At 39.1% G+C, this 27,500-nt stretch overlaps 3 protein-coding genes across 3 annotated transcripts in view; 2 read left to right on the forward strand and 1 right to left on the reverse strand.

Moving 5' to 3' along the window:
• Positions 1-10,257, forward strand: part of myom2a (myomesin 2a) — a 43,918-nt gene extending 33,661 nt beyond the window's left edge. The window contains exons 29-34 of the mRNA XM_062426352.1: positions 1,413-1,518; positions 2,679-2,842; positions 6,322-6,358; positions 6,444-6,466; positions 7,750-7,805; positions 8,572-10,257. Coding sequence (XP_062282336.1) covers positions 1,413-1,518; positions 2,679-2,842; positions 6,322-6,358; positions 6,444-6,466; positions 7,750-7,805; positions 8,572-9,138 — 953 coding nt within the window. The 3' untranslated portion in view covers positions 9,139-10,257. The remainder of the gene's footprint in view (positions 1-1,412; positions 1,519-2,678; positions 2,843-6,321; positions 6,359-6,443; positions 6,467-7,749; positions 7,806-8,571) is intronic.
• Positions 10,258-11,417: 1,160 nt separating this feature from the next.
• Positions 11,418-21,047, forward strand: LOC133986965 (protein FAM83B-like). Its single transcript, XM_062426354.1, has 4 exons — positions 11,418-11,852; positions 14,485-14,649; positions 17,329-17,453; positions 19,076-21,047. The coding sequence occupies exons 1-4, from the start codon at positions 11,418-11,420 to the stop codon at positions 21,045-21,047; spliced, it is 2,697 nt and encodes an 898-aa protein (XP_062282338.1).
• Positions 21,048-23,924: 2,877 nt separating this feature from the next.
• lgsn (lengsin, lens protein with glutamine synthetase domain) lies at positions 23,925-27,282 on the reverse strand. The gene is made up of 4 exons (XM_062440313.1): positions 27,250-27,282; positions 26,365-27,022; positions 25,794-25,960; positions 23,925-25,118 (listed from the first exon to the last, which is right to left on the reverse strand). Exons 1-4 carry the CDS (start codon positions 27,271-27,273, stop codon positions 23,925-23,927), a joined length of 2,043 nt encoding a protein of 680 aa, XP_062296297.1. The 5' UTR covers positions 27,274-27,282.
• Positions 27,283-27,500: the final 218 nt, after the last annotated feature.

The raw sequence follows: 27,500 nt of genomic DNA on the forward strand, positions 1-27,500 counted from the left end.
ATTTGGGTTCTTGCAGTTTTTACTGACTGCATAGACAACGTGGCCGATAGACACGACTGTAAGAGGGTCAGTGACTAATAAAGGTTGGCAAGATTCAAAAATATGTTAAAAAATAGTTTTAAAAGCAGCATCAGGTTTACCACAGAACAATGTTATATATTGAATATTTTGTTGATGATTGCAAGAAAAATTATTACTATCAATTGGATGAAGCCTGACCCTCCCATGATCACTCAGTGGGTACAGAAAGTAAAACATGTCTACATGATGGAATATATGACTGCCCAATTACAGCTAAAAGTACCTGTTTTTATGAGAAGGTGGACCCCAGTTACTCACTACCTTACCTAGGACTCTTATACACGTGACTCTATTCACTCATTATTATTATTTTTCTTTTTTTTTTATTATCTAAAATACCCCTTTAGTGGAGTACAGAACTAGATAAGACTATACCCTTTACAGTGCTATCTCTAAGTGACAGATGAGACCCAATCTCAAGATGTTTTTTTAAATTTTTTGTATTCTTTTGTGATGTTTATTGCCTGTTAATGTGCATTAAAGGCAATAAAGTTTAAAAAAAAAAAAAAAAAAAAGCAGCATCAGGTTTGTTAAAATGTACATTTAGTATTTTTGTTGGTTTTATATCATTTGAAATGACATTTGCACCATTTTTAACCAAAAGTAAGACTGAATGCTCCTGAAAATGTCAAATGGTGAAACCACAAAAGAATGATACACATAAAATACTTACTGATACTAATAATAACTTCATTTAAAAACATCAAATGAAAAGAAACATTTTTGGAGACTTTCTGTATTTAAATTTTAAAGCATTTTGTCAATATTGAGCAGAACATATCCTAAAAACAACCATTTTTCTAAATAAGTTTTGACAAATTATGTAAAAATGTGTTAAAAACATACTAAAAGTAGATTGTCCTGAAAATGTCAAATGGTGTAACCACAAAAATGTAAATGTTTCCTGATCTCCATGGTTACCAGAGTAAATGTAATATTTAGAACAATTGTATTCCATTACCTTTATTTAATATAAAGTTATAATGTAAGATCATGCCAAACTAGTTGATATGGTGTTTTATTGACAATTTAATGTTTTTAAGCAAGTTGAATTATTTGGTACAAAGTTTTTATGGTTACACCACTTAGACATTTTTGCCATAATCCTCTAATATATTCTCTCTAAATGGATTAAAAGCAGAAATTTGATGCTGGGTCCACAAAAAAAGGATGTGTGCAAGTTATTCATACGTTTATTTTCACATTTTAACCCTTTAAATTTAAACTAAACCACATGGACACAGCCAATATGACCACAGACTTGTAAGAACACCTTTTATTTTGAGCTGATCGTTTCTGACTGTGTGTTTTTTAATGTGTGTTTGTGTCAGGTGCGTCCGCCTCTGAGCTGGTGCTGCAGTGTACTCCGGAGGGCATCAGGCTGCAGTGCTACATGAGCTACTACACAGAGGAGATGAAGACCGTCTGGAAACACAAGTACGGCTTATTAAACGCTTTATTTAATACGTTTGCAGGATTCGAATATTTACTTTTACCAGCTGGGATGTGAGAGAATCATGCCAGCTGTCTAACTAACTGTCTACGGTTGCCAGATAACAGTATCTCCCATGGTTACCACTTTCTAATAAGCATTCAGTATTAGCTTTATTCATGGTTAATAAATAATAATAATATATATATAAGAGCCATTAGTGACTTTTAGGTTGCTAACATCCTCCAGCTTCAAACCTACAATGATATTAACCCTCCTGTTGTCTTCGAGTCAAGGAAGGAAGGAAGGGAGACGGAAGGAAAGGAGGGAAGGGTGGAAGAACGAAGGAAAGGAGGAAGGAAGGAAGAAGGAAGGAAAGGAGGGAAGGGAGGAAGAAGGAAGGAAAGGAGGGAACGGAGGAAGAAGGAAGGGAGGGAGGGAGGAAGGAAGGAAAGGAAGGAACGGAGGAAGAAGGAAGGGAGGGAGGAAGGAAAGGAAGGAAGGAGGGAGGGAGGAAAGAAGGAAGGAGGGAGGGAGAGAGAAAGGAAAAGAGAAAGGGAGGAAGGAAGGAAAGAAGGACAGAGGACAGAAGGAAGGTAATGGGGAGGAAAGAAAGAGACTTCCTTCCTTCCTTCCTTCCCTTCCTTCTTTCCTTCCCTCCTTCCGTCCCTCCTTCCTTCCTCCCTCCTTTCCTTATTTCTTGAAGGAAGGAAGAAGGAAGGAAAGGAAGGAGGGAGGAAGGAAGGAAGGAAAGGAGGTAGGAGGGAGGAAGGAAAGGAAGGAAGGAGGGAAGGAAAGAAAGAGGGAGGACAGAAGGAAGGAAAAAAAGGGGATGGAGGGAGGAAGGAAGGGAGGGAGGAAAGACAGAGAGAAGGAGGGAGGGAGGAAGGACAGAAGGAAGGAAGGAAGAAAAGAAGGAACAGTGAAAACAGACAGAGTCAATTTGACCCGGGAGGACGACACGAAGGTTAAGGGACACCTGTAGTTCCTCTTCACACCTTTCACAGTTTACCTTTTTATCATTTTGGTATTTTTCTTCCCCTGGTAGAAACGCCCCGTCAGTTGAATATAAACACTTCCTCTTGCAGCCGTTATAGTCGACACATTATCCGTCCGAATTTAACCTGATTCCTGCGTCCTGTGCCTGTGATGTCACACCCTGCAGGGAGAGTAAGATCGCCTCCTCTGAGAAGATGAGGATCGGAGGCACGGCAGAGATGGCCTGGATGCAGATCTGCGACCCGTCCGACAAGGAGAAGGGTCACTACACCATCGAGATCTCCGACGGAGAGAAGACACACACCAGGACCTTTGACCTCTCTGGACAAGGTAAAGATAGACGACTCTCATCACAGCATCCATCACACTGAACAAACACACTTTAATTACACTTTATTAATCCTACAAGTGATGAGGATATCTTTCTTTATCAGCTTTTTCTTATTTTATGTCTCTGTAGCTTCTTCTAGATGTGTTTTCAATGCTTTTTGAGCCATTTATATATTACATTTGTATTTTCTTGTCTTTGATTTACTGTTATTTGTTAGTCAATTATGTTTTTTTTATTGTGTCATGCACATATGAAAGCCCATAAGTGCACCAAAAGTACAGTTGTAGCAGTGAAATATGTATTAACAGACATTAGACATTATTGCAGCAGCAAACTGGATAGTAAAAAATGAAAAGAGCATCAATAGAAAGAATAAAGAACAATAAATAAGTAAGTACACAAGCAATAAAAAAGACAATGGTTATAAAAAATATATATATGAGTCAATGACGTATAAGGATTTACAACAACTCAATTGTAGAATAATAAAAACAAGCATATCTAATGCAGTAGTTCAAACATTCAGAATGTTGTGTACCTGAAGATCCATATTATACATTTGAAATTAAGTGATTTTAGTGGGTTTTTCAAGATTAATTGGCACTGGCCTTAAAAAAAGTCATGTGGTGCGACCATGATTCATCTTGAAATAAATTAATTTACTTAACATGCTTCACATCTTTTTTTTTTTTTTTTTTGTAAATGATGATCTTTTATTTATATAAGACATTTCAAGATGAATCATGGTCGCACCACATGACTTTTTTTAAGGCCAGTGCCAATTAATCTTGAAAAACCCACTAAAATCACTTTCACATGTATAATATGAATTTTCAGGTACACAACATTCTGAATGTTTGAACTACTGCATTAGATATGCTTGTTTTTATTATTCTAAGTTATATCCCATATAGTAGTTTTAAAGTGAAAACAATAAGGAAAGCAATAAAAACATTAATGTAATATAAGAAAAGTAGTTTAAAAAATATAATAAAACCTTATATATAAGATATAATATAAAATCAAGTAAAAGTGGTGAGAATATAAAAAGCTAAAATGAAGAGGTAAGTCTTTAGCTTTCTCTTAAAATATTTAGTGAACTGGCTTATCTCATTTTATCTCATCTTATCTTTACTTATCTTATCTTATCTTATCTTATCTTATCTTATCTTATCTTATCTTTACTTATCTCATCTTATCTCATCTCATCTCATCTCATCTCATCTTATCTTTACTTATCTTATCTTATCTCATCTTATCTTTACTTATCTTATCTTTACTTATATTATCTTATCTCATTTTATCTCATCTTATCTTTACTTATCTTATCTTATCTTATCTTATCTCATCTTATCTTTACTTATCTTATCTTATCTCATCTTATCTTTACTTATCTTATCTTATCTTATCTTATCTCATCTTATCTTTACTTATCTTATCTTATCTTATCTTATCTTATCTTATCTTATCTTATCTTATCTTATCTTTACTTATCTTGCTCTATTTTAGCTCAATTTAAATTCCAATCTGACACTTTTAATTGTGTTTAAATGTCTTTTTTTATACATACATATATATATATATATATATATATATATATATATATATATAACGAGCATGGTTGAACTGAAGTAATAATGTAAAAAAACAAAAGGAGAATCAAAGGTTACAGTGCAGTGTGAGATATTAACCCTAAAATTTGGATTTAATTTTTAAAAAATGCAGAAAAGTCTTCAGCCGTGATTTAAAAGGGAACCGAGAGTTGGAGCGGACCTGGAGTCTTCTTCTGGGAGTTTGTTCCAGATATGAGGAACATAAAAACTAAACGCTGCCTCTCCATGTTTAATGAGGTGAAACAGAGACAGTAACACTTAAAAGAGTCAAAGTATATGAACATACAGTTAATTATCAGTTATTCTCTATATTTATAAATACACAGAAGGCTGTTAAATGTCAGAGAGGACAGGATGAACTGGTTGTGTTAAAGTATCATAAAACAAAAGGTCTTACTGATAATTATATATGAAAACAACACACAATAAAATACCAACTTACTTATCTATAAGAATGGCTTCACCAAAACCATTACAGAGGAGGCATCAACCAGTAAGCCCAACATTTACCAACATCTATCAACGCTGTCCTTAACCTCCCACCACACTCCTTTTTTTTAATGTGCTACTCTTTCATGATGATTGGCTGATTCAAAATCTGAAATGACCAATGTCTGACTGACACACACAGGTAGAAACCAATAAGCTGGTGGCACCAAAACCATCACAGAGGAGGCATCAACCAGTAAACCCAGTGTGTCTACCAACGCTTAACATCTACCAACACTGTACTTAACCCTTCTTTTGTCCTCCCGGGTCAAGGAAGGAAGGGAGGAAGGAAGGGAGGAAGGGCGACAGGAAAGGAGGTAGGGAGTAAGGAAGGAAAGAAAGACAGAGGAAAGAAGGGAGGAAGGGAGGCAGGGAGGAAGGAAGGAAGGAAAAAAGGAAGGGAGGAAGGAAAGGAAGGATGGAGGAAAGAAGGAAGGAAGGTACGAGGGAGGGAGGGAGAAAGGAAAAGTGGAAGTTAGGAAGGAAGGAAACAAGGAAAGGAGGAAGGAAGGGAGAAGAAGGAAGGAAAGGAGGGAGGAAGGGAGGGAGGAAGGGAGGAAGAAGGAAGTAAGGAGGGAATGAAAGAATGAAGGGAGGAAGAAAGAAGGAAAGGTGGAAGGAAGGAAAGAAGAAGGAAGGAAAGGAGGGCGGAAGGGAGGAAGAAGGAAGGAAAGAGGGAACGAAAGAAGTAAGGGAAGAAGGACAGAAGGAAGGAAGAAAGGGGGATGGAGGAAGGAAAGAAGGAAGGGAGCAAAGAGAGAGGAAGGAAAGAAAGAGAGAAGGAGGGAGGGAGGAAAGAAGGAACAGTCAAAAGAGATGGGGTCAATTTGACCCGGGAGGACGACAGGAGGGTTAATCTCCCACCAAACACCTTTTAAAAAAAATGTGTTTTAGCAAGTTAATCTGATGAATGAGATGCTCTCTCTCTCCAGTTCTGCTCATTCATAGAAGGGTCTGGGTGATGATTGGCTGATTCGAAATCTGTAACAACCAATGAGATGTATGACTGAGACGCACAGGTGGAAACTAATTAGCTGGTTGCACCTGGATAGAAAAAAAAAAACACATAAAAAAAAAGCCACATTGTGCCTGACTGACGCTTCCACAGAAATGTTTGGAAACAAGACAGGAAGACTTTAGTAAACCGGTTTTCAAAGGTCAGATCTGAATAAAAGATTACTCCTAAATGTCTGGCAGGTGGCCGGGTATCGGTTGGCATGATGTCAAGTTTATCATTTTACTATTATGTAATTAATAGAATAAAATAGAAACAAATGAAACAGACTTCAAATAACATCTTTTCTCTTTAGGACACCATCAAACTTCTGGTGATTTTAGATTTTAGAGTTTTAATGAGATTATTTCTCTTCTTGCAGCGTACACCGACGCCTATGAGGAGTACCTAAGACTTAAGTAAGTTATTTGACATCATTAATACTTTAACATGAATCTGTGAATAGTTTTTAACCATGCCAACCTTCTCTCTTCTCTCCTATAGGGCAGCTGCATTTGCTGAGAAGAGTGAGTATATCATCATTTATTCTTTCCACACTGTTAGTGAGACATTATTCCCTCAGACATTTACCTACTTAAGGATGTTTTCTTTTTAAATGTTGTGTATCAATGGAGAGATAACGTGGAATCATGTCATGATGATGTGTTTAACCCTTAAATACTGTTCAGGGTCAGATTGGACCAATTTTTTTAATATTTGAGAGCTGTAAAAACACCATATACACATTTTATTTCAGCTAGACTTTTCTTAATGTGACCCACAGTATATACAAATTAAAATAAAATGCATCTTTTTTGTGCAGCTCATACACATTTTTATATATGCAAATGCACAAAATTCAAAAATCAACATTCAAACATGTTGTATTCTTCATATTCTATAAAATGTTCTTCTGGACCATAATATCGTGATTGTGAATGCCTTTTTTCAATAAATAAACACTCTCTTTGCTCTCTGATAGCTTTACATTAGGGTCAATGACGTATAAGGATTTATAACAACTCAATTTTAGAATAATAAAAACAAGCATATCTAATGCAGTAGTTCAGAAATTCAGAATGTTGTGTACCTGAAGGTTCATATTATAAATTATAAATTAGGTGATTTTAGGGGGGGTTTCTAGATTAATTGGCACTGTCGTCATGTGGTGCGACCATGATTAATCTTGAAATAAATTAATTTACTTAACACGCTTCACATCTTTTTTTACAAGTTTTCAGTAATATAAAGTGTTTGGAAACAAAGTATTTGCTTTTTTTAAAAATTTATTTTGTAAATGATGATCTTTTATTTATATAAGATATTTCAAGATGAATCATGGTCGCACCACATGACTTTTTTTAAGGCCAGTGCCAATTAATCTTGAAAAACCCACTAAAATCACTTCCGAATTGTAATATGGATCTTCAGGTACACAACATTCTGAATGTTTGAACTACTGCATTAGATATGCTTGTTTTTATTATTCTAACATTGAGTTGTTGAAAATCCTTATACGTCATTGACCCATTAATGATGAATCAAACATTTATTAATGACTGATGGGTAATTTTGTGAATGTGAATTGGTGTGGAGACTAATTATAAGTGAGAATAAGAACAGTATGTGAGGGTTAAAGACCCCTCTTGAACCTCTTTGAATAGACAAAGTGCAAAGAGTTTTTAGAGAGTTTTCCTTTTCCTCTTTCTACCTTGATTACACTGTGAAAGGTAGAAGCTTACATCACCGAATGTCCTTTTTTAGATAAACGTATAGATGTAAACTGACTTTTCTTTTTGTCTCTCCTCAGATCGCGGCAGAGTGGTCGGTGGTCTGCCCGATGTCGTCACTATTATGGAGGAGAAGGTGAGACGCTGATATGAACCAACAATGATAAAGACATGTTTACAGATCTGTGTTCAGGTATTTTTTGTTTGCATCATTACGAGCAGACGTGTAGTAATGACGCCAGAGGTCAGAGCCGTAGTAACCAGGCAGCATTCCTGGGAAACAAAGGCCGGAACGAAATGTCAAAACATCTATACGCTGCTCTTACTGTATGAAAGAGACTAGATGATGACAGATGCTGCTATGATTCATAAAGAGATCATTGTTCAGTCGTAAGTCTAGATAGATAGATAGATAGATAGATAGATAGATAGATAGATAGATAGATAGATAGATAGATAGATAGATAGATAGATAGATAGATAGATAGATAGATAGATAGATAGATAGATACGTTATCCAGTAGCTCATACAGACACATACATAAATAAATAAGAGCATATATACAAAGACCTTTAGGTTAAAAATGAAGGTAAGAGAAGAATAAAAAGCAACTTAAAAACTTTTAGGAAAAATTACGATGTGAGACTTTACTTTTTTTCAATTTTTTGACTTTGATTGGTTCAAGATGTTAGCAGAACTCTCAGCAGAGATCTCAAAACCTTAGCAAATAAAACCCAAAGTATATATTTAATAGTCTAGATAACATTAGCAGTAAGTGTTTTTAATATTTAAGTGAACTGAGCCTTTAATAGGTTTTCTTGCCGTACTTTGACAAACTACCATGTTTAAAATTTGTATCTGAATAAATTTTGACTTGAGTTTGACTCTCAACCTTCTCCAGTCCCTGAGCCTGACCTGCACCGTGTGGGGCGAGCCGACTCCCGAGGTCACCTGGTTCAAGAACGAGCAAGAAGTCGCCTCCACCGAGCACACCAAGATCATGTTCGACGGCGGTAAGTTCGCCAGCCTTGTCATCAACAAAGTCTCTCCCGAGGACTCCGGCAAGTACAGCATCAACGTGAGGAACAAGTACGGTGGCGAGTTCGTCGAGATCACCGTCAGCGTCTACAAGCACGGCGAGAAGATCCCCGAACCCAAACTGGGACATCCCAAAACGCAATCAGCCACGCCTGTGCCGCCGAAATCCCCCGCTCCATCCCACAAGGCGCTGTCCCCAACCCCTCCTAAGTCCCACACCCCAGCATCCATGAAGAGCCCAACTCCAGCTTCCACCCCGGTCCCCAAATCCCCAACTCCGACCCCTAAGTCTCACACCCCGGTTCCCAAGTCTCCAACCCCAACTCCCAAGTCTCATACCCCGATCCCCAAATCTCCAACTCCATCTCGTGGCGTCAAGTCACCAACCCCTCCCAGATTCATGAAGTCTCCCACCCCACCCAGGAAGTAGACGGTGGTGACGTCTGAGGGATGGGGGGGAAACGTCTGCTGAGAACAACGCTGATTTAAAGCATGAGTGTGGAACCACGTTGTTACTTTAAGGTTTAGATTTTTAACGTAATCACTGTTAGAAGTCCCGATGTTCTGAACTGCTGCGTATTCTGGACTACAACTCCCAAAATAACCAGTTTCGTACATCCTCTCTTCATTTGGAGAATTAGTTACAGGATACATGTAGAATAAAACCTACACAGGAGGGGCTTTTACAGTGCTTACTACATACAGCAGATGTTACATGTCCTTCAACTGGTCACTGTGATGTTGGAAAAAAGCAAAAACTAAGAAAAATGAAAAGGCCGGGGTAGATATTAATGTTCCATGTGTCTAAAAGCTGCACCTTCCACTATGCAATTTCAGTGGAAAGCCTGTATCCATCTTTTGTGGATGTTTTTACTTGTTTTTCTTGTGGTGTTTATTACAACTTTGGTCTTATTTCTGGCGTTTCGGCCATCGTTTCTGGTTAAATGCTGATTTCTGGGAAGCAATAACTCTTAAAAAAAAAAAAAAAAAAAAGTCAGATGTGGCAAGAAGTACGAGCAATCCTCCCAGGGTTGACAAACTTTATAGGAAACAGTAAAATCTTGACCCAAAATGTCCGTTTGACCACAGAGTGATTATTGTAGTTTTGCTCACTGCTGGTTTGTTTGATCGTGTTTCTTTCTGTCACCACGTTCCCAGATTTTAGCAAGTAAACTGTTGAGTGCAATACTATATATATGTTTATCAAAACTGAAGTAATATCCAAAACTACAGAAATAAGACCAAAGTAGTAATAAATCATTTATCATTTTAAAACTGGGCATCCTGGGAGTTAGTCAGTACCTGGCAGGAAAATTAACACCAAACATCAGATTATTTTTTGTTTTTTCTCTGGGATGGTTGAGTTTTCCTCCCTTTTTACTTTACTTTTTCTCCCAGGTAGCTTTCTCTGTTAGTCAGTGGCTCTGTGAATAATAAAAATAAAATAAAAATAGAGAGGACTATCTGTCTGTCTGTGACATGTTGTGACCCCCTCTTCCCCCCAACAATGCTTTGTGATGGCAATAAATAAACTTTACTTATCAAACTTTCTGTGTTGTCTTTGTGAGTAATCTCCTCTCAGTCTCACCTTAACCCTCCTGTTGTCCTCGAGTCAAGGAAGGAAGGAAGGAAGGAAGGAAGGAAGGAAGGAAGGAAGGAAGGAAAGGAGGGAGGAAGGAAGGGAGGAAGGAAGGAAGGGAGGGAGGGAGGAAGGAAAGAAGGAAGGGAGGAAGGAAAGGAAGGAAGGAAGGATGGAGGGAAGAAGGAGGGAGGGAGAAAGGAAAAGAGGAAGGGAGGAAGGAAAGAAGGACAGAGGAAAGAAGGAAAGGAGGAAGGTAGGGGAGGAAAGGGAAGGAGGGAGGAAGGAAAAGAGGAAGGGAGGAAGGAAGGAAAGAAGGACAGAGGAAAGAAGGAAAGGAGGAAGGTAGGGGAGGAAGGAGGGAGGGAGGAAGGAAGGAAGAAAGGGGGATGGAGGAAGGTAAGAAAGAGAGAAGGAAGGAAGGAAGGGAGGAATAAAGGAACAGTCAAAACAGACAGGGTCAATTTGACCCACGAGGACGATACAAAGGTTAAATATGTCAGAAGGACAGTGAGAGGTAACATGAATTCTTCTCAGTAATAGTGTTGTATACAGGCTGTAGGACATTTTGTGGCAGCTGTATAGACAGACAAACCTGCTCCTGCACCTGAAAGCCAGGTGAGTTTAGGTGGGCGGAGCTTGTAACCTTATGTGTGCTGTCAGTGGACCTGAAGCACAAGTACAACAGAGAGTTCAAACCCACGCCCTAGTGCTGCTTGTTCACGGAGGAGACAGCATGCACACCAAGCCTGGCTGGAGGACTTTGCTCTTTTTACTATAAAGTTCAGATTAATGTTGGACTTGAATCAGACAGGAAATCCAATATTTTTGTCACCGGTCATGAAGTAAGTATGTTTTTTTCAATAGTTATTTAGTTCATGTCAATATTAATGTTCAGGGATAGAAGACATCACATGCCTCGTATTGTTTGCCTACTTCAGCTGAATCACACTTGACAAGCAGGTTTTTACATCTTCACTTTACATATAACCTGCTTTTTCTTCCAAATGAGCTTTGAAGTTATTATAATTAAGTTTTCAGTCAGAACAGTCTTGTTAATACCTTAAATTGTCATACTCAAGGTAAAGAAGAAGCCTGCCGCACAGACACTCTAAAGGGATCTGTTATCAATGGAGTCCAATCGGTCCGGCCTGTCGCTGAATCATGACGACAATCCGATTTACGTTCAGCCCCACTACAAAGAATCCTACCGTCTGGCAATTTATGCCCTGCTCAAAGGAGGCAAGGAGGCCTACGATGAGTTCCTCCGAGCTGAGCAGATTGGACAATTTCTATCAAAGGAGGAGATCTCGTTCATTTTGGAAAATGCAGAGTTACCGGTTGTGGAGGAGAACTCGATGGAGACAAATGTCACAGAGGAGGTCAACCCCTCCACCTACTTCCCATTAGAGTCTGATGAGGAGGTGCCAGACCTGGACCTGGGCTGGCCGGAGGTCATGCTGGAGGGCACGGACACAAACATCAGCATGCTGTTCCATCCACCCAGACAAAACACACCAACCATCAAAGAAGTGATTCGGAAACAGATTCAGGAGGCCAGGCAGGTGAGGATCAAATACTGACAAAAGAAATGTTATGAAAGTGAATACAAAGCACACATCTCCACGTCTGTCAGGTGTGAGTAAGTGTGGTTGGATTGATCTTTGTAGCTTTGGTTGCACACATGTGTAAACCTGCGCACTGGTAAATGCAGCATGAGGACAAAAGCTGTCTATTAAAAATGCAAACTCACAATGAAAGGCGTTGCTTTACATACAGAGGAAAGAACACAGCACATCACTCTCTGCATACATAGTCCACTGTAGTATACACCAACACACTATACACTAACACACAATGTAGTATACATTAACACACTGTAGTATACATGAATAAACACTAGTATACACTTACACACATTGTAGTATATGCTAACACACACTGTAGTATACATTAATACATACACTAGTATACACTAACACAGCATAATATACAATAAAACACACTGTAGTATATATTAACACACTATAGTATAAATTAACACACCGCGGTATACCTTAATACACACTAGTATACATTAATACACACTGTAGTATATATTTAAATACACTGTAGTATACATTAATGATGGTAAATTATAATGCACCAACCCTAAACATCATTATTACTATACAGTTTTATAGTTTTCTGATATCAGTATCTGAACTGGCCATTTACAAAACATTATGGTAATTATTTCTACAAATTATAACCCCAACAGTAATTATAATACCATACAGAATATCCACTGTTCTTACTTAGGAAATACATCTGGGCTTAAGTTACTTGGGCCACAAAGCCAACAACAAATAGAGGATTTGACCAAGAGTTACATCATAAAGGTTCCTTTGAATAACGCTAATGCCTTGTAGGCGTTCATGAATTTATTATCTTAACAGGTGATAAAACAAACGAGTAAGACATTTATGATAACATCTCAGAACAAGTTTGCAGCATAATCTCCACTGTCCATAAGTATGCTCAGTATTTTCCATACAGTACTTAAGTTAATGTACTGAGTTACATACCATCAATGCAAACTTGCAGCTAGTAATCAATAACCAGAAGAGAATAATACACAGAAAACAGACTTTTACAACAGATATTAACTTGGTGAACTCAATTAGACTTAAAGGGAAATACTGGTTTATTCCAACTTGATATGTTTCCCATGAAAGTTGCCATTGTGGCTCTATGTGTCATGCTGACTTTGCATAATACAATATACATGGAGGCAATTTGTACAATCCTCCTACGACTTTCGAAATAAAAAATGTTTGTCACTGAGTGATTTAATGTTACAAAAAGGCTGCAGCAATCAAAATTTTAACAAGTGTCACTTAAAACTTTAAAAGTAACTATTAACAAGCAGAATATTGAATAAAGTTTTGTTGTATAACAGTTTTTGGTAATACAATAAACCATTCATCTGCTGTTCCAGTGTAACCATCACAACAACTGTAATTTAGACAAGAAAATGTAGAATAATAACAAGATGTGTATTCAGCAGTTACTGAAGTTACAAGAGTGACGTGCAGCTGACAGAACACTGACTTGCACGAGAAACCAAGCGCCTGAGGCAAATTATTAGTCATGGATGACTGTTTGTGAGAATAAATAACAAAGGGCCACAGAGACCTTTACGTGCAACTTTAAATACAAACAATAGTTTACACGCATTGTGTGTTCAGCCTCATTGCGACAAAAACTTTTCCTGTTGTGTAAGTTCTTCATGAAAAGGTCAGCATGTCGGCCATGTTTCCAATAACTACCCAACGTGTCTCGGCTTGAATGTGCTCGATGTTCAGCGCCTTCTGTTCAGAGCTGACACTTATAATTCATTAATTACAGCAGGGTGTGTTTGTGAGTGAGTCTTTGTCTAAGTGTGCAGTAAAATGGGCTTTCATGCTACAGATATCCACCATATGCAAATGACTGATGAAAATGCAAACAGTGGAGCCATTTGGATATGGCTCCATAATGCCCAGAGTGTACAAGTTCTGCATGAACAGTTATGTAGCTGCAGCCGGTAATACCTGGCCTGATTATTATCAGGACACTAACCATAAATCTTTCTATTTACTCTGACTGACATGATTTGAGTCTTTTCTTCTTTTTTTTTTTACTTGGAGACACCACACCTCTTCTGACTTACAGGACATCTGATACAACATGCCGCGATGTGTTTTTGAAAATTAATATCAGGCTAAAAATGCTGAGTAAACACTATAAAAACAGAGTGTGAAAACTTCCAGAACACCATAATGCTTTTTTTTTTAATGCCTTGAAATTATATAACCATGACATATTAAATCTTTTGACATATTTAATCTCTTTAAATGCAGCTAAATTAAGAATTTCCAGTGTTTGGGTTAGTTTTAGAGGTTTAAACTTTTTTTTTAGTTTTGTGCATGCATGTATAGACCTTGTAGATGTAGGTTCATCCATGCAGCCATTAGATGGTATCATGATATCTTCATCTGCAGTGTACTCAGTAGTCTGTAAAGTTATTCTGACATTACACTTTGCGATTTCAAATGTATTCAACTTGGTAAAACCGCTGTATAAAACACTACCTGTCAATAACATGCCTTCAAAAGTCCTAAATTTAACTCCTCAGGCCTGTTTTTAATCTGTTTTTCAATCCTTCATCTTCAGATGATTGCCATAGCGATGGACATCTTCACCGATGTCGACATTTTCAAAGAGCTCGTCAATGCGGCTTGCAAGGGAGTGGTGGTCTACATCCTTCTGGATGACTTCCAGTTTGAGAGCTTCTACAACATGTCCCAAAGATTGGGAGTCAACATTGAAGACATCAAGGTAAGAAACACCAAAAGCACTAAAGTTTGGAGCCAAACCAACAAAGAAATGATCTACTAACAAGTATTGTGTGTGAATCCGAAGTCTGACACATCTTATTCCTCTTTTCTTGCCCAAAAACTATTAAAAACACGTCAGTGAGCCACACTGCTGCACTGGGTGACATGTCCCCTCAATATGAAGAGTTTGTTCATGTTAGGTTGTTTAGAAACGGCTCCAAAGACTACTAATCGTGATCAAGTCTCTGGAGAGTAGTTCTGTGTAAGGCAGGCGCTACTGAGCATGTGCAGGAACACAGTTTAAAAAGACCTTAACATTGAAACATATATACTTGATTTGACTCAGTTGGACAGTTAAGCTTCATATTAGCTTCAGACCGACTTTATGAAAGGATCTTCTAATGGTTAATATGAACAGGAGGAATGATTACAGCAAGAAAAACAGGTTCATTGGGTTCCTGACTGTTGTTTTAAGACCTGTCAGAATTGTGAACACATCCTTTACTGGAATTTTGTGTAGTTCTTGCAGAAATGATACTACTGTTTATTCAAATCTATACAAGGCCAACTGTTGTTTGAAAACAGGCGTACAAAATAGTGAACCTGTCCTTTACAATAACATCCCCTCTTTTTCCCACAAATGCAAATCCAGAAGATTAAATATTCATTTCAAAAGTTTAACTGCAAGACCAAATATGTCTAAGGTTTCATGTTTACACTTGAAACATGTCTAAGTTAAATACTCAATCACAATTGGCTCCGAACTAGTTTATGATGTCATGAATCATGCTTGTAAGCACACGTCTGGCTGATGAGCATAGAGAAACTCTCCTCCTGCAGCAAATTACTGTCAAAGCACTCCTCAAGTGTAAAATAATACACATGCATAACTCTGCACGGTGAAAGTCAAAAATCCAACTGAAGTAACAATAAATAGACTGCGCCCACTACCTAAATCCCTTCTTAATCTGTTCCCAGACTTCTTAATGTTAATTTCCAGTCAGTTAAATTGCCTAATCTTACCCTTTAAATACCTTAAATTCATCTATTGTTCTTTACAGTGCCTTACTCATTCACATGAGAGCAAACCAAGGTGCAGACACAACATTTAAGGACTCCTCGTGAGGATCAAATTCACTTGTTTCAGCCTTTAATGTTTAAAGTTAAGAAAATTCTCCTTAATCTGGAATAATATGGAAACTGTCAGCAGATTGTAGTTTCGTGCTTGATGTCATTTAGATGAACGGAAAGAAAGAAAGAAAGCCATGATGATGCAGCATTTAACATTTTCTGACATTTTAAACGAGAAAATCAACTCGTTCGGCTGCGTGTTTGTAGATTTGTATTCCACCGACATGTCCCTGCCAGAGGAGGATTCGCCTGTGGCATGACCTTTCTTTTACTGGCAGGAGTATGTGGTGGATTAAATTTGACATTTGTTCCACACCCTGGTAGAAGCTCAGCATTTCCTTGCTGCTGCTCTGCCTATCATTATGAGACAAGAGAACAGCAGCAGCCGAAGGCACGGCTGGATGTTCCTGTTAAACAGCGTCAAGACGACACTTCAGCAGTGCAAACAAGAAGAAATCATCAGAGTGAACACAGGGACGGTTTTGCAAATTGCTTAGCCAGTAGCCACATCGAAATACCTGCCACAGATAAAACTGACACACAGGTCTGAGCTTGTCAAGTATCACACGGGGGGTGTGTGTCTTTTAATGTGTGTGCGTCAAAGCAACCAAGCATGGAAATGGAAAAAAAACTATTTAACTATTACTCCAGAATGGCTAACCACACACCTTCGTGGCTTCTCCGTGGGTTCTCCGGCTTCCTCCCACAGACCAAAAACATGCAGCTGAGGCAAACTGGTGATTCTAAATTGCCCACAGGTGTGAATGTGAGTGTGACTGGTTGTCTGTGTCTCTATATATATTAGCCCTCTGATTGACTGGCAGCCTGTTCAGGTGTAGAGTCGAGTAGAAGTTTCTAGCACAACTTCACTTACTGAGCAACTTCATTGAAATGCATCACAACAGGTATTTTAACTACCCTATTACAATTAAATAAATATAAGTGTTTCATGATGACCCCACTGAAGGCTACAGTCCTCTCTCTGTGCAAAAATGTATTTAAAAGTTGATCTGAAGCTAATATGAAGCTTCAGTCGTCCAATTGAGTCGAATCAAGTCTTCTATGTTTCAACGTTACAGTGTTTTTAGTGCCAAAGTCTTTTTGTTACTATACTTCAACCACAGCTCAACAGGGAAACACAAAGAGGGAATTTGAAGATATATGTATGTAAATGTGGCAGATATCCACTTGATATGACTAACTCAGAGCAGATTTGAAGATCTTTTGAAAGTATTTTTCCCACTGCTTCAGGCAAACATGGGTTCCTCATATTTCCACGATATGTAAATTAATCAATCAATAGACCTCAGAACTTTGCTTGAGTTTTGTGATTGATCACTTCAGTCACATTAGCTCATAAGTGCAGATGTATTTAGAAAGTAGGAAATGCATTGTCTTGTGATGGCCCTCAAGTAAAATTAGAATTACTGATTGCAAAAGCCACATGTAGACAAACAACTACTCAGTTATAGTAATGACAGAAAATGCAATTTGTTTTCTCTCCCAAAGGCTATGGTTGTTTTAATTTGTCTTTTTTTTTCTCCATCAGACCATTCGCATACGGACGGTTCGGGGGCCGCAGTATAAATGTCAGTCTGGGATGAAGTTTTATGGAAGTTTGGAGCAGAAGTTTATCCTCATCGACTGCCGAACAGTTTTGTATGGGACATACAGGTGAGAAAGTAACTCAGTACATTTACTCAAGTACTGCATTTAAGGACAGTTTTGAGGTACTTGTACTTCACTTTAGTATTTCCATGTGATACTACTTTATACTTCTACTCCACTACATTTATTTGACAGCTTTAGTTACTTTTCAGATGAAGATTTGACACAATGGATAATATAACATGCTTTTGAAATACAACACATTGTTAAAGATGAAACCTTTTTGTCTTTTGACGTCTTACAAAAAGCAGTGTGCAGTCGGGCTCACATTTCAGATGTTGTTGAGTTGTTAACAGCTCAGTGATTTTTCCCTCTAAACTTATCGCATGGTTTAATTTCAATAAATGTTCAAATGATCCAATATTTCAGCAAAAATCAAAGATTAGAGAACTAACTGTATATAAAGTAGTGTAAACTAGCTAACTGTATATAAAGTAGTGTAAACTAGCTAACTGTATATAAAGTAATGTAAACTAGCTAACTGTATATAAAGTAGTGTAAACTAGCTCCACCTCCAGCAGCTACAACAGTAACATGCTGCTCTAACACTGATGCTTCACTATTAATAATCTAATGATGTCATAATAATAATATATCAGTCAGAGGACCAAACCACTACTTTTACTGTAATACTGCATACTACATCACTCATAATACTGCAGTACTTTTACTGTAATACTGCATACTACATCACTCATAATACTGCAGTACTTTTACTGTAATACTGCATACTACATCGCTCATAATACTGCAGTACTTTTACTGTAATACTGCATACTACATCACTCATAATACTGCAGTACTTTTACTGTAATACTGCATACTACATCACTCATAATACTGCAGTACTTTTACTGTAATACTGCATACTACATCACTCATAATACTGCAGTACTTTTACTGTAATACTGCATACTACATCACTCATAATACTGCAGTACTTTTACTGTAATACTGCATACTACATCACTCATAATACTGCAGTACTTTTACTGTAATACTGCATACTACATCACTCATAATACTGCAGTACTTTTACTGTAATACTGCATGCTACATCACTCATAATACTGCAGTACTTTTACTGTAATAGGATTTTTCATGCACTTAAATTGCAGTATTTTTACGTTGTTGTATTGTTACTTAAGTTAAGGATCTGAGTACTGAACCGCACTATTAAATCACAATAGGGGTCAACGTGAATCTGACTGAGCTGTCACACACAATAAATCTGGTGTTTCCCTACTTGTATTAAGTGAATTTGTGTCTCTGACATTTAAAAAAATTGTAGTAAACGTCTGACTGAAATAACTAGTAAGATAAGTACAACTGACCCACTGATGGACATCTGGTTTTTTATCAGTTTACAATGTATAGAGTTTTTGGTCCTGCAACTAAAATCTGATAGTGTGCAAGAACATCTGAAAATGAAATAAAAACTAGAAAAGTGATGTGTTTGGTGGTAATTGTAAACTTTGATCATGTTTAATTTTAAATATAATGATTTAAAGATAATAATTATACATGCTTACATCAAATTGATTTACATAAGCTTAAATATGTCTAAACCCTGTCACTGCATCCCTGTTACCTGTCTCATGACTGTTTACCTCCATTTTCCTGTCCAGTTACACATGGTCGTATGAGAAGATCAGACTGAGCATGGTCCTGGTGATCACGGGTCAGCTGGCTTGCTCTTACGATGAGGAGTTTCGACGACTGTATGCTCGCTCCATAGTGCCTACACTTCTGTCCACATCTGGCCAGGAGATGAGAGACAACCTGGGCATGCTCAGCTCCAGCCAGCACTCCCTCCACCAAATGCACATGAGACCCAGAGCAATGAGTGGCTTGAAAAGTATTCACGAAGACAGGTTTGTCAGCAAGTTGACCAGGGGCATGAGCATGCAGGACAGGCTGAATCAGTCTCACTGCTACGACATGGGGAATATGGTGAGGGGACACAGTTATGGAGGAGACCTGCATAGGTTGCAATCTCTGACCCGGCTGAGGAAGGGAACCAAGGACAATAGTTTTGCTGATAGATTTGCTTCTAACTTGAATATTAACAGCTTGTCACAGCAGCACCTTAGACACCAGGTTCTCTATGGTTCAGATCAGAATGTGATACCGTTCTGCTCTGAGACGTCCCTCAACAAGTGGAAAATCGATTCATACCTTAATGACAGTGATGCACCTCAAAATGCACCATCTGATGTGCTGTCCCCTTTGACATCCCCATACAGCAGTTACACAGGCTTAAATGAGCATCAGTCACAGCTGATTCACAGCAGGTCAAGGGACGTTAAGTCCAGGTTGGAGGAAATTAGGCACAATAGACTCAGTCAGCATGACAGCATCAACCTCAGGCATAGCCAAGAGTCTGTGAGATCCATGTATTCCACTATCGAAAGACCTAAATTAATGTCTTCATTAAGAAGTCTTGACATGAGGCAGAGCATGGGAGACTTAGATCCATACACAAAAGACAGCCACAGCTTTGCACCAGCCAACCACAGAAACAATGAGCCAAAAATGGGAGCTCATCTCAGTGAAGTGCACCGCTCTGTATCTCACTATGACATCACAACAGCTCTAGATCAAAAGACGCACGACTGGCATGAGCCTCTTCACAGGACGACCTCAGTAGCAAATCTAGATATGAAACTCAATGAACCAACGCTTAAGCATTCTCCGCACCCAAGAGCAATGGACTCTTTGTTTGAAATCCCTGAAGAGAAGGACGCTTCAAATGCACATCTCAACTTGGTGAACTCTGTTAAATCAAGCATTCCTCCAGAATCTCACTATCAAGCTGTACACAGAGAAAGTGACAGTTCTGTAGGTTACAGTTCAGGCTTCACTGCTCAAAGAGAAGACATCAAATCAGTATCCAACGAGACAGTAACTGATCCAAGTATCTCAGCAACCGCAGGATATCAGCATGTTGCGGACTCTAATGGTCCTAAAGAACAGCAGCAAGAGGAAAACCCGCTCACCAGGAAGAATTCCCTAAGGTTGAAAGTATATTCGCTGCTTAAGTCAGAAGAAAAGAAAGCATCCAAAAAGGAGGAGAAGTCATTGCAAAGAAAGTCCTCATTGAAATCAGAGGATGCGTCAGGATCAAACCAATCCCTCAGGTCAGACAACTCAACATCTGCTGCAGACCAAACAAAAAAAGGTCAATCGCCGACCACCTCCAGGCAGAATGTGCAAACAGAGACAGAAAAACATAAATCTACATTCTCCTTTAACAGGTTGTCTCCTCAGCGTTCAAGCAAGAAAAAGAACACTGCATCAAACACTGCAGAGGAGCAGGACCTGGGTTCGAGAAGCACTCTAAATGAGGAGACACCAACCGTCTATGCACCCAGGAGAGAGAAAGTCTACAGTCGATTTGAGTATTTAATGAACACCGATAGTAGTCCTGCCGACAAATCAACAAGGACTACAAGCATGCATACCTCAGACAGAGACAGTAACCCTTACCTGAACAGGAGTAACTCCGGCTACTCGATATATCAGACACAAAGCAGCAGTGACCAAAACAGATTGGGGCGATTCATGCAGCGAGTAGGAAATTTTATAGGCAAGCGTTGAAGGAAGAGGAGCAGGCCACCTGAATGAAGGCAAAGTTAATGGAAAGTCCTTGAATTGTTCCTTGATTTATTCTGGATGCCACACAGAGACACAGATGCTGTATGTGCCACCCCCCCCTAGTATGCTTCATTTTTCTGTTGATGATATTGATAATGTGACCAAGATCTTGATAAGGAAGATATTTATTACATAGGTGCCAAAATAAAAGATGTGATGTATCAGGCATCTTCTAAATAAATATGTGTGTATACCGTTGAACTGGATGTTACAGGATAGTTGATTTTATGTGATAATACCAGTATGTCAAGGTGTTTACAGACAACCCTGTTGCCTAGAAATAAATGTTTCATTAACATTGTAATGCTGGCTGAATGACGTTTTCTCTTAACATAATGAGAAAATGTTGCAAAAATATTTATACTGACCATATTTGAGAAATGTTCAGTAACCACATATTTCATTTGTTTTTTTATGCCAAAATATCTGATCTTGCAGTAAAATATCTGCTAGTAGAAACTACAGAAATTTAACATTTTTTATGGTTATGTTTAAGCATTGGAAGCTTAGGGATTCATTAGGGATTCAAATGTAAGCAAAACCACAATCTATTACGTACTTTAAAGGATAAGGCTGCTGATTTTCTATATTTTTCTTGTTCTCAATAAATCTCATGTGCATAGCCTAACCAACAATCAACTAATGTACTGACCAGTATTCTGTGTGTAAACCTGATATATCTTATTACCTCCGTTGTTGTCCAAAAACTATTAAAAACACATCAGAAAGCGACAGTGTTGTAATTAGTGACATGTTCCTTCATTATGAAGAGTTTGGTCATGTTAGATTGTTTTGAAAAAGCTCCAAAGATTAATAACACAATCATGTTTTCGGTCACTGGAGTAGTTCAAAGCATCTGCATGCCCGTGGTTCTGTTAACAGTAATTGTACAGTGTGGTACAAAGGCAAGAGGTTGTTCTCTGGAGACTGAAAACATGATGTTATTAGTCTTTGGAGACATTTCTAAACAAACTAACATGACCAAACTCTTCATAATAAAAAAGCATGTCACCCAGTGAAGCAGTCTGGCTCATTGATGGGTTTTTAATAGTTTTTGGACAACAGTGGAGGTCCACAGGACAGGAATTAGATAAATCAGGCTTCAGATACAAACACAGTACTTATAAAAAGATCAGTTTATTGTTGGTTTGACTCTGCACATGAGATCTGCTGACAATAAAAAATATAGCTTTAACCAAAGTGTTTATATAGTGTTTAATTAATTAGAGAAAAAAAACATTGTGAGGCATCAATCATGTTTGCCAACGCAATGTAATTGTGTATTGTATATAAGTATATGTAAAAAATAGCAGAGAAAAAATATGCCTTTATGTTGAATGTGTTTATTATTTTTTAATTCTTAGCCCAGCTACTTTTGTAAGATATACCTTTTCTAATAAGCAGTGATTTTCTCTCTGATGTCTCTGTGATGATTTTGACATGGCTCAGCCATCCTGATATTCATGTATGAAGCATGTCGCTGTTTAATAAAACAAAAGAGAGTTCAACCACCCTGACTAAAGGGAAATGTAGCTTTCAAACCAACGATTTTAGCAGGACTAATGAGGTTTAATGTGACTTATTGACTTTATGGTCAATTTTCAGCTAAACTACTTTCTACTGAAGAAAAAGTAGCTTGTATGAACTCTTGAGTCTGCAGATTGTCCAGAGTAACACACATTTATTAGTACAATATGGGGGAAAGTAAGTGTTTTTTCATGAATCCATATTTTCATATGTGACTATTCACACATTTACAAGACATTAAGTTTAAGTTAAATTTTAATTTAAGTGTCAGTTCACTCAATATGAAAATACATAATCAAATACAATAATCTTGATTTGTTTTCAGCTGTGGAGTTTTTGACCATTTCGCATGGTGCTCATAAGCAGATGTTTTACCAGTTGTGGGATTATTAATGCTCAAAATATTTTCTAAGCACTTTAGGGGCTTTACATCTGTGTCCTCAAAGTGCTGACAAAATGTAAATTTGATATGACTATATGTGATATAATAATAAAATGTGAATTGTTTCAACAAATACATCTACAGACTTTCACATCTGAAATATACACTGTAAATGTAAGCCTACATACAAAAAACTCTTTAAATATTAAAGGAGAACTATGTAATATTTTACCAGAATTTTATTTAATAATTTACTAAAACTGATAATAGAATGTGAAGACTGTGGGGACTGTGCTTCCTGGTGATATTCTGCCCCCAGTTGTTTGATGCAGGTGGCCAAATTTTACATAATGCACCTTTTAAAGAAGTCTTGTTTCCCAAAAGCACTTAATCACAAGCAGAATTTTACTTGTGTGAATTTGTGACGACAGGGAGGGTTTAGCAGGCAAACTTTTAAACTGAGGTTCAATGAATTAAAATTAAAGGACTCTGAAAGAATACAGGAAAACACTAGCACCACCAAGAGGTTCAAATGGTCATTACACACCAGAAAATAAAATGGCTGGATAGATTCTAACTGGACAAACACACGTCCTTTATTTTTCTTATAGGCTGAATGTACTTACGGACTCTTATGTTCAGACAAGTGTAGCGACTGTCAGTATTGTTCTTGAAAGTAATTAACTGAAAATTCACACGGCAACAACAAAATTGCACAACACTGCTTTGCACATGAGGGTTGATTTGTACCTTTATTTTGAAATGACTACAGTCTGTGTAATGATAGTAATAAGGCTTCAACATGATATATAAAATAAAAAGGCTTTTGTATTCAAAAAGGTGTTTTTCAGGCTTTTGTTTGTTTGGCAGGAGGAAGTGGCTTTTCACATTCTATGGAACAAATAGGATTTCTAGATGAAATACTCCAGGCACTTGTTCCTCTCATCGTCCAGTTCTTGGGTTTCAATCTCAAACTTTTTCATAGCAATGAAATACTGAACAAACGGCTCTCCGAGGGTGCTGCGGATTACGTGATCCTCTGCCAATGCCTCCAGAGCGTCGTCGAGCTTCACAGGAATGGCAAACTCCTTCTGCTGAGTGGGGGCTTTGGTCAGACCGCTCTCCACACTCAGGTTGCGTCTGATACCGTCCAGTCCTGCTGCCACTGTAGCCGCCAGCACAACGTAAGGGTTGGCCATGGCTGAGCCCAGCTTGTTGTCAATGTGAGTCTCCCTCCCGCCGTGGCATTTGATGTTGAAGGAGCTGCTGTTATCATTGCAGCCGCAGGTGGCATACAGCATCCGTTTGGGGTCTTTGATCGTCTTAGCGATGTGGTTCCGGCAGCCCAAGCCGGGCGACATCAGGCAGCTCAGGGCAGCAGAGTGGGTGAGGAGCCCTGCCAGCCATTTCCTGCCAATATCAGACATCTCACCTGCCTTCTCTCCACTGTGGAACAGACTACGGCGCCCATTGGCATCCCACAGGCTGTGAGCGAGCACCCCGGCGTTGTACAGACCATCGTCGGTGAAGAAGCTGGCGATGTAGCTGTATTTACGCGCCATTTCTTTGATGCCGGTGCGGAAGGTGAAGGCGCTATCTGCGGCTGCAATCCCAAATTCTGGCCTCAGGATGATCTCCATTTGTCCTGGCCCACTGGCAGAGGCGATGCTATCAATATCAGCACCCATGCAGTACATGCTGTCCACCAGCTGCTGGAAGAAGGGGAGGTCGTGGTTGCTCAGCAAGGTGGTGGCGGGGAAGAGCAGGGTTTTTGGTCCAATCCGGTCTGGTGTCCCCAGGACACAGCATTCATAGGTGAAGGAGGAGTGCAGGGAGAACCCCATGCTTTGGAGCTGACCGAGGAGCTGCTTGGCGATGAGGCGAGGTGAAGTGCGAAGGGGGCTTCCTGTCACTGTACAAGGGTCGCAGATGACCCGCGCTGTCTGCTCAGCCCAGGGTAGGACCCTGAAGGTCGACAGATCAGGGATCAGAAGTACATCGCTGCTGAAGTTGGCAGTGCTGGCGTGGTCCACTTCGTTGCTCTTAGGGCTCAGGGTCAGCTCCAAGTAGCTTCTTGGCATCGGTATACCATATACCGCTTTCTCCTGCAGGTGTAACATTTACATAAAAGGAATAGCTTAACATTTTAAAAACATATATTTATATTTTGCTAAATGAGAAGACTGTTACCACTGTCTGAGAGTGACACTGATCTTCTCATCTAAGGCTTGGTAAGAAAACATGAAAAAAAAAAAAAATCCCCAAAATTACTATTTCAAACTTTTTGTCCTGCAAAACTCAAATGATCCAATTCTGTTTTATTCAAACAAACAAACATACAACAATCCATGGATGGATGGATGGATGGATGGATGGCTGGATGGATGGATGGCTGGATGGATGGATGGATGGATGGATGGATGGATGGATGGATGGATGGATGGATGGATGGATGGATGGAAGGATGGAAGGACGGAAGGATGGATGGATGGATGGATGGATGGATGGATGGAAGGATGGATGGATGGAAGGATGGAAGGATGGAAGGATGGAAGGATAGGTAGGTAGGTAGGTAGGTAGGTAGGTAGGTAGGTAGGTAGGTAGGTAGGTAGGGATGGATGGATGGATGGATGGATGGATGGATGGATAGATGGATAGATAGATAGATAGATAGATAGATAGATAGATAGATAGATAGATAGATAGATAGATAGATAGATAGATAGATAGATAGATAGATAGATAGATAGATAGATAGATAGTAGGATGGAGGTGATTACATGGAAGAAGCGGACAGGCACTGTCTTGGACCTGGACACCCCATGGAGGTCGGTGGCCTCGAAGCGGACGAAGTTGATATTTTCTCGGGCAATCTGCTGCTTTATCTGCTCCATGGCTGAAATGAACCTCTGATTTCCAGAGCTCTCAACACTCTCGTTATCGCTGTCTGTGGAAAAAAGTTTGAAAGTTTGAAATATCTGCAAAAACATACCATTGAAAAATCTGATTTCAAAACAATAATCATCCAATTTTGACAAAAAAGAAATTTCCAGTGGTGTCAATTCACTCCTTTATTCAATAAAACAATCAATACTGAAATTGAATCTCATCTGAGAACAACAACAAAATTCCCAACAAATATATGTGTAGAAGTAAAAAAACAACAACACAAAAACAGTTAAATCTAAGTTAAAACAGGAACTACACAGAGACAAATCTGCTGTGCTGGAGTTTTGTGAGTCAGCATCTTTTGACAGGTTGTCCTCCAAGAAGAAGAGTTATCGCTGAGTCAGTTAAACTTTGTAAAAGTTTATTAATATCAAGGATAAATTTCACCAAAGCGTCACCAACCTGTATGAGAAGCTCCAGTCTCGCCCCAGGAGCCGCCGCTTGCATGTGTGTGTGTCCTAACTCCAGGCTGCCTATTTGTGTTGGCATCAGCTCTGACTGAGCTGGATGAATCATTGCTGGAAGGTAGCTGAATAGATGTGCTCTCTCTGGACCTGGGCCCCCTTCTGGAAGCGTCAGAGTTGGGTTTGAAGGTGCTGAACGCCCTGTGTGGGTTTCCATCGTCCTGCCGTCCATCAGGTCGGCCACCACCACCACCACCGCCGCTGCTCCCATGGAGGTATGTATAAGGACTCCCCGGTTTCCCATCATCTCTTCCCTGGATGTTGAGCCAACGACTGTCCCTCAAGATGGTCTTCAGCTCCTCCATGGTCTGCCTGGGGACGCCCTTCTCCCTGCTCCAGTCCTCGCCAACAGCAGGTTTGTCCATCCTGGGGTCGTCAACTCGCTCTGGAGACTTGTGAGGCAGGGGGCCGATCGAGATCACAGTTGGGGTGTCTGGAGGTATGGGGATGCTGGGGGGTGGATGAACAATGGATGGCCCCTCTCTGCCGCTCCAGTCCACAGGAGGTGCATATCTCCCTGTCACCCTGACTCCTTTCCTGTTTCCCAGGCTCATCCCTGTGCCGTCTATTTGGTCTTTGCTTCTACTCTGGCCCTCCTGGAAAATACACAATATGTATGACACCAAAATGGTAAGAGATGGTCAAGTGTGCATGAAAAGAAACTATATCTGAAATTATAGAGAATAAAAATAAGGCACAAAGAAAATCAAATTAAAATACAAGCTGAGTAAAACAATATATTTGACGCCAACGCTGCTGTATCCACTCACAGTTTTGTGCTGAAACAAAACTCAAATCGAAAAGTTAGACGTGGAATTGTTACCTTGAAATCTTCAGAGTCATTCATTTCTTTGTTTGAACTCTTTCATGAACTGTGATTAGGAATTTGATAGCCCTCATGTGAAGGCAGAGCCTAACTCGCACATTAATTTTTATACACAATTGGTACAATGGTGACAGATTAGAAAATTCTTTTTGCCCCCAACACCCAGAGGCACCCGGCTGGAAACTGGCATCCACCGGCCGCTGGTAGACACTGAACCACTGCTGCTTTGAGCTCATTGGCTGCCAGCG

This window comes from Scomber scombrus, chromosome 2 (genome assembly GCF_963691925.1).
Source record: "Scomber scombrus chromosome 2, fScoSco1.1, whole genome shotgun sequence".
NCBI lineage: Eukaryota > Metazoa > Chordata > Actinopteri > Scombriformes > Scombridae > Scomber > Scomber scombrus.

What these genes read in the sequence shown, in the direction of transcription:
- LOC133986965 (XM_062426354.1), top strand. Translation starts at nt 11,418, where the DNA reads ATGGAGTCCAATCGGTCCGGCCTGTCGCTGAATCATGACGACAATCCG. An exon ending in AGATTCAGGAGGCCAGGCAG is followed by an intron (nt 11,853 to 14,484) that starts GTGAGGATCAAA and finishes CTTCATCTTCAG; the next exon opens with ATGATTGCCATAGCGATGGA. An exon ending in TCAACATTGAAGACATCAAG is followed by an intron (nt 14,650 to 17,328) that starts GTAAGAAACACC and finishes TTTCTCCATCAG; the next exon opens with ACCATTCGCATACGGACGGT.
- lgsn (XM_062440313.1), bottom strand. Translation starts at nt 27,273, where the DNA reads ATGAATGACTCTGAAGATTTCAAG. An exon ending in ATGACTCTGAAGATTTCAAG is followed by an intron (nt 27,023 to 27,249) that starts GTAACAATTCCA and finishes TGTATTTTCCAG; the next exon opens with GAGGGCCAGAGTAGAAGCAA. An exon ending in GACTGGAGCTTCTCATACAG is followed by an intron (nt 25,961 to 26,364) that starts GTTGGTGACGCT and finishes TTTTTTCCACAG; the next exon opens with ACAGCGATAACGAGAGTGTT.